This window comes from Gavialis gangeticus, unplaced genomic scaffold (genome assembly GCF_001723915.1).
Source record: "Gavialis gangeticus isolate Ggan-Ray unplaced genomic scaffold, GavGan_comp1, whole genome shotgun sequence".
Lineage (NCBI taxonomy): Eukaryota > Metazoa > Chordata > Crocodylia > Gavialidae > Gavialis > Gavialis gangeticus.
In genome coordinates, this window is record NW_017728959.1 from 2,380,405 (window position 1) to 2,387,279 (window position 6,875).

A 6,875-nucleotide genomic window follows, 5' to 3' on the forward strand; every position below is an offset into this window, starting at 1 on the left:
GAGAATGTGGGGTATATAGTCACATTGTTAAGGTTTGGTGAAAACAGCTACCAAAGGCTGCTTTGTTTTACAAGAAATCCCCCCGAAGGCTTCACTTTGCTTCTTAGATAAAGTTGTGTCTGGTGGAAAGCAAATGTCTAACACCCAAATGTCTAAGATTGGATTTTGAATGTTATAAGAAAAGCAAGTAATCCAATCAGCTTGGGAGCTCTCCGAAGATACTGCCAAAATGTTGATTTGTTTCTCAGGGAAATGAAGCAGTGAATACTTTTTGAAGAAGGGAAGAAGGCTAAGGAGAAGCTACTCTCTAGTGGAAAACTAAGCTGAAAAAAAATGGCAAAAGAGGCAGTTCTTCTCAGCAAAGGAATATATTGCTTTAAACACATCCAGAGTCTATTAGCCAAAAAACAAGAAATGGTACTGGTTGATGTTCAGGAAGAGACTAGATTCCCAGTAAAGACTCCTCTTTCACCTTCTACTCTGTTCATGAATATTGCCCTTCCAGCAGCCCAAGTGCTTCCCTGCCCGACTACCCTGAGGACAGAAGGCAGCAACTTCTCCTCTCCAGTATTGCTTCATGGAGTGTGGGTCGCTAAAGCTATGTGACTAGTCCAGCTTTGGGTATTTTAATGAATCATGAGTGTATAAGTATAAGCCTATGTTGAAAGGGACAAAGGCAGCATGGGCAGTTTTATTTTTGGAGACCTGAAGCAGTAGCTCAAGGTTCACTTCAGTTTGGAATTAAAAAGGCAGGGCAATTGTGGGATCACTCCACAGCTGCAGGGGTCAGCATCCCTGTTTCTGGTTTCATTCAGAGCTCTGGAAGGCTGCAGTTCCTATTTACTTTGTTTATTTAGCAGTAAGCGCACTTCTCCATAGAATGGTTACTTGTCACTGTAACAGTGAGATGTAGTCAGTGAGAACCCTACTGTGTATGGGCAGGTGCCTCATGCCTTCTTATCCTCCCACAGAAGGTCATTCTAGTCCAGTGATTGGTGCTGGTCTAGACTGGACAAGCACCTAGCTGGGGTTATTTGACCCTAGCACTCTTTCCTGCCCAGGGCAGGGGGTTGGACTTGATCTACCAATGTCCCTTCAGACCCTAAAAAAAAAAAATCTATGAAATCGATGATTCTCAACCAGGTTGCTGCAAGATCCTTGTACGGGTGTAGCTGTGCCTGAGCTCTGTGCAAGTAGGTAAAGTGCAGTGCTCACTCTGTGCCCCAGAATCCTGTAGGCAAGGGGCACCATGGCCTCCTCCCAACTGCTGGCAGCCCGTGTACTGGTCACTCTGAGCAGCGTGGTCCACAGTGGCAGGTGGATGTGTGGGCAGGAAGACACACAAATGCAGAGCCATGTTTATCAGCCATGTTTGCCCACACAACTCCTCTCACACTGTCAGGGCAAGCAAGAGGGATCACAGGGGCAGGTGGTTCTGGTTTCCAGCATGCAAGTCCCTGGAGGACCAGCCACAGCAGCACAGCCGGCACCTGCCCCCTCAGGAACAAAGCGGGTAGGGAGGAAGTTCCTTTCCTCCCTCCCAGGTCTCATGTTTTCTGTACCCCTCCCCCTACACCTTCCCTACAATGCCCATGTGCTTTGTGTGCAGCTCGGCACCTCATCCCCACCAGCTGGGTGTCCCCAGGCACTGCTCATTTTGGTCCAAGGCCTGGAGTTTAGGGGGGACCAAGATAACTAAGGGCAGAAACTGGCCCACCAGCTCCCAGGCCCAGCAGTGACCTGGACTCTCATGTAGGGAGTCGAGGTGCTGCACTGGGAGCAAATGTATCCAGGGGCAAGCAGAGCCCCTGGGGTAACTATTATACTTATACTACATTATAATATAGTAAAGCAATTAAGATGTTAATTAATAATATAATTATTATAATATTCAGATTGCATTTATGTTAGTTTTTTAAATGGTGTCACTACATTCTAAAAAACATATGGAGGGGGTGCCCTCAATCCATAAAGGCTGAAAACCACTGCTCTAGTCTTTTCATCTCAACCACTCCTCAGCTCCCTCCAGACCCATGTTGCAGGGACTTTGAAAAGGCAGGGACAGAGGATGGCTTCTGGGATTTATACCGACTATGAATTAAAGTACTAGTTACTGTAGGATAACTAACTGGTCTCTCTCCTTTGAATCTGTTCAACATGGATCCCACTATATGTGAATCACAAGTAGTATCTGTTCTGGGATACTGGGAATTAGGGCTGTGCAAAGCTTCGGTCGCTGATTCGATTCAGAGGGGATTCAGCCCAATTTGGCAGCTGGATCTCCAAATTGAATCCAGAGACCCATTAATCTCCGTCTCGCTCTGTCCCTGGGAAAGAATAGAGGGATTGTCCCTACAAGTTCAGAGTTTGCTGACACTTCATGCTGAGGCAGTAACAATCAAAAAAGGATGCAATTTAACAATCCAATAGCAGCTCAAATAGTGGCTATAAATGCCAATCCAGCATGTTGTTTCAAATGCACCAGAGAGCCAAAATTTTTGGTACCAAAGCCTCAAAAGAAACCATATTATGCTGGAGTACACTTATAAAGAACCATTTCTACTTGGAGGAACAGGTCTTTGTGCTCTATATGAAGATTTTTTCTGAGGTCAAAAGAACAGTTTTTCCATAGTGACTCAAATCAGCCAACATGCAAGCCAAGATAAGCAACACCTACAGTTCTGGGTGCAAAATCTGGCTAAGTTCTGGGATGATGTGTCTGGGCACATACAGATAGATTGACTGAAGGATGAATGGACATGTGCAAGAGGCTTGACAGGCAAAGCCATCTCAACCAGTTAATGAGCCATTAGGATGGAGGTAACGCTATTTTATCCAACTCTGGGCATCATCCTTTGGACTGAACGAAAGGTGGACAGGATGCCTGGAGAGAACAGGCAATAGGAAGGCCTCTTGTATGGCACTCAGCCTTATGTCCCCCCTAGAACAGAAGTTCAGGCATTGTGTGCTGTTCTTTGTGGCAAAAAGATCTACTGTGGAAACTCCCCAATATTTAAATATTAGCACTATGATTGTTCTCTGCAGTAACCACTTATCGCTGGTAACTAAGGAACTGCTCAAGAAGTCTAGTATGTTGTTACTGGCTCCTGAAAGGCATAAAGTCAATGGAGTTACCCAAGGTGATGGCACCAAGCCTACAGTATAATGGCTTCTTAGCAGAAAAATGATAACCAGGAACATCCATTATGTTGGTACAGCGCATTGTAGATATATTTCAAGATCTGCACCATCAAGCCTTGCAGCATGTACTGGAGCACCCTGAATTTGGATCATTCAAGCCATCCAGGGGATGGGTTCTCAGTGTCTGCAGACAGTCAAGGTGGGCCCCCATAACACACACACAAGCTCAAAGAATAGAACCTTCAGTTGAACTGTTACATCACATCCATTCACACGTTCATCTCTGATGCTCGGCTAGTGACAAAGAGGATACACAAAAGAAGCTGGATAATCATACCCACTAGGTTGTAGTCATCCTCCTCTTCACCCCTCTTTTGATGGGGAAGGATGAACTTGTAGTCTATGCTGTCATGTACCCAGCCTTTCTCTATGAATAAGCCAGGAACCTCATCTGAGAACAGCCAATACCTGTAGGGAGCATATACATACTGGTGAGCAACCACTGAAGAATACAGGATGCAAGAAAAAAAAACAAAAACAAAAAAAAAGTCACACACACGTGTGAAGAGAGAGCAAACATGTACCGGCATTCAGTGGTCAGCAATCTTTTCAGGCTTCAGGCCAGAAAGATAAAGTTAGGGTTAGAAGCAGGTGGGTAATTACTAAGACCAGCAGCTGCTTCTCCCCACTGCAGGGCAGGAAGTTCCCTGCCAAAGCCACATATCCAGATCTAGCCTAGAGGGGCCACAGGCTGCCACCCCCTAGGTTAGACTGCTAACAAAAAATGCATCCTTCAGAAATAGGGTCTCAGTCTATAGCAGAACCAGGACTCACCTCTGCTTTAGCTAACAAAAAGTTTCAGATGCATAGCAATACATCACATACTTGCCCAACATATCTAAAATACTAGAAGAGTCTATTATAAAACTGTACCCTTCTGGGACCTTCAGCAGTGCAGAGGTAGTAAAGGGAAGCAATACAATGAGCCCTTCTACCTGTTGTGATTACGATCAGTGCCTATTGGTGTCCTACGCATCACCAGCTTAGCTTTGGCAATTCCATCTTGGAAAGTCTTCTCAGCTGCAGCTTTGTGTTTCCGGATTCTCTCTTCTTCTGCTTCTTTCTCCATTTTCACTGTTGGAGTAACCACAGATGTATTAGTTGTTTTTACTTATTCATATTTGCCAAGTAATGCGATAACAGTTCTTCTCTCTGTTTTGGTAAATTAATAACAAGAAGATATTGGACAAATTTACTGGTAACTGATGTTAAGAGATCTTCTCAGAACAATTCTCACATACCAGACAACTGTCCAGGAACACAGCCTCTGAAGGATCTCAAACTTTAAAAACTGTAGCCATGCTCACTTCAGCTTCAGAGATTCCCATAACAATGCTTCAGAGATTCCCATAACAATGCAGGAAAACGCCAGAATAGGAGAATGAACTATACGTGTGTTCTGCTATTCCTTGGTATGGCTGTATAATACACACCAGTTTGTAAACCTTTTGTTGCTGTAGTGATCCTGGCTGGAAAGGACAGAGTGTACATGTATACTGTGCCCATGCTGCCACAACTACAGTACTACTGGTACCTGCACCAAGTAGTTTAAAAGCTACTTTACAGATACCCATGCTGATATACCTCAAGATTTCCAGAGGCCTTCCTCAAAAATAAGCAACTGGCAATTGGCAGAGTTTCCAGGCATGGTTGTTCCACACCAACTATACACGTGACAAAAACATACCTTTAAACAACTCATGCTCTCCAGACATGCAGCCACATTAGTGGAACAGTTTAACGAAAAGCAGATGCCTTAGGTACCGTCTCACAACAAAACCCTTGGCACTTGAAGAGCTCTGATATCCTCATGAATGTCAGCAAACAAAAACAAAACAGAGTAAAATGGTGATGTTCCTGGCAGCAGACTGCCTTGGCAGGATTCCTACAGACATCCCCTACAGACCCAGACCTCTCATCTTTTGGTCAGGACAACACACAAACAAAAGTGTTCCCAACTCCTGCCAGGCAGGCAAAGCACTGAGATCAGAATGACACAAGTTTCTCTAATGGGCTCGGGGTTCCTCAGATTCTTCTTCACAGTCTCTCTCTGGCTGCCACTGAAGAAGAAATGCACTCTTGCTACAAGAACTGCACTGAGAAAGAAACTAACTGCTCCATCCCTAAACACAAACCCCATAAACTAAGCCAGATCATAACATATGGCCCAAACCTAATTAAACAGAGTCAAAACCTAAAACATCAAGAAAACAGAATGTTTTCTATTTAAGAAACATTCAAATCTTTCATAGAAAGATGTAATATAAGAAGCTGTGAATGTGCAGTGAATTTTAAAAGAAGAGAAGAGAAGCCCTAAGTTGTAGAACTACCTGTGGCATCCCTCACTACAGCTGATATACCAAGCTAAGAGTGCCAACTGGGCATTTCCATTCCCATTACTTGGAAACAGTATTCACCTTCAACGAGAGTGAAATTTGCGAAGACTTATGAACAGACCATCAGTTTATGCTGAATTTGCAGTGCCGCTACCCAGAACCACCAGGTTCAACATGGCTCCAACACAAGTTTCATTCTTTGACTCCTTGGGAAAGCTGTGAGAAAGGATTATTTTCAAATGTATACCCATTCACTGCAGCCACGAAAAATAAGGGGAGAAAGGTAAGAGGAAGAGATTACTTGAGGAAGAAAAAGTCAGAGAGAGGCAGGACGGGAGGAAAATTTTTCAGGTGCCCATGAGCCTGAGCATAATACAAATGATGAAGTGCTTACTGTGGTTCAGTCCCCAAAAATCCCAGCAATGAAGACAAGATGCTGCACCTCATTAGAGCACTATCCAGGAAACACATTATGGACTTCACCCCAATTCAATTCTATAACACAATAGGGTCAGTAGGTTGTACTAGCTAGCCAACAGGTACCTGGCAGGTGTTTCCAAGTCCTATATCTGACTGATTAGAAAGGGCAGGGGAAAAAAGTCACACAACAAAAAGCACTTTTTTTTTCCCACTTGGGGGTTGAGATTTTCTGTGTTTTCCATCAAAAACTGCCAACTCATTTTTAAGAAGCTTAGTCAGTGAGTGAACTTCATCCTATTAACCCAAGCCAGCAGATAACTGGCTTCAAATCAGCTACACAGTAGCACTCATTTCCCTGTTTTCCACAAAGGATTACAACCAATGTCTAACTGGACCATTCAAGTTAAAATCACAAAGCAACAACCAAACCCATTAGGTAACATCTTTGACATCACCACAATAGTTCAGAACTTTATAAATGGCAAAGATTTTAGTTTATCATCATTATGGGACACCCACGCCCACTACAGGACAGGAAGATCCAGGTGAGGGCGATCCCCTGCCCTCCATCAATGCTGACCGCGTGAAGGAACACCTTGATAGGTTGGATACCTTCAAGTCAGCTGGCCCTGACAACCTACACCCCAGGGTATTCAAGGAGCTGGTGAGCATCATAGCTCAGCCCTTGGCACAGATCTTTGAGAACTCCTGGCGCTTTGGTGTAGTGCCTGAAGACTTGAAGGCGGCCAATGTGGTGCCTATCTTTAAGAAAGGGAGAAAAGTGGATCCGGCAAACTATAGGCCCATCAGCCTGACTTCTATACCAGGGAAGGTCTTAGAAAAGTTTATTAAAGAGGCCATCCTTAATGGACTGGCTGACGCCAACATCCTGAGGGATAGGCAACACGAGTTTGTGGC

The 6,875-nt window shown here is 44.3% G+C and overlaps 1 protein-coding gene across 1 annotated transcript in view; it reads right to left on the reverse strand.

The window, feature by feature from the left end:
* The window catches only part of BAZ1B (bromodomain adjacent to zinc finger domain 1B), a 120,418-nt gene that overhangs the window by 70,145 nt on the left and 43,398 nt on the right, over nt 1–6,875 (reverse strand). The window contains exons 8-9 of the mRNA XM_019509912.1: nt 4,137–4,275; nt 3,479–3,609 (exon numbers count right to left, since the gene is read on the reverse strand). Of these exons, the coding sequence (XP_019365457.1) occupies nt 3,479–3,609; nt 4,137–4,275 (270 nt within the window). The remainder of the gene's footprint in view (nt 1–3,478; nt 3,610–4,136; nt 4,276–6,875) is intronic.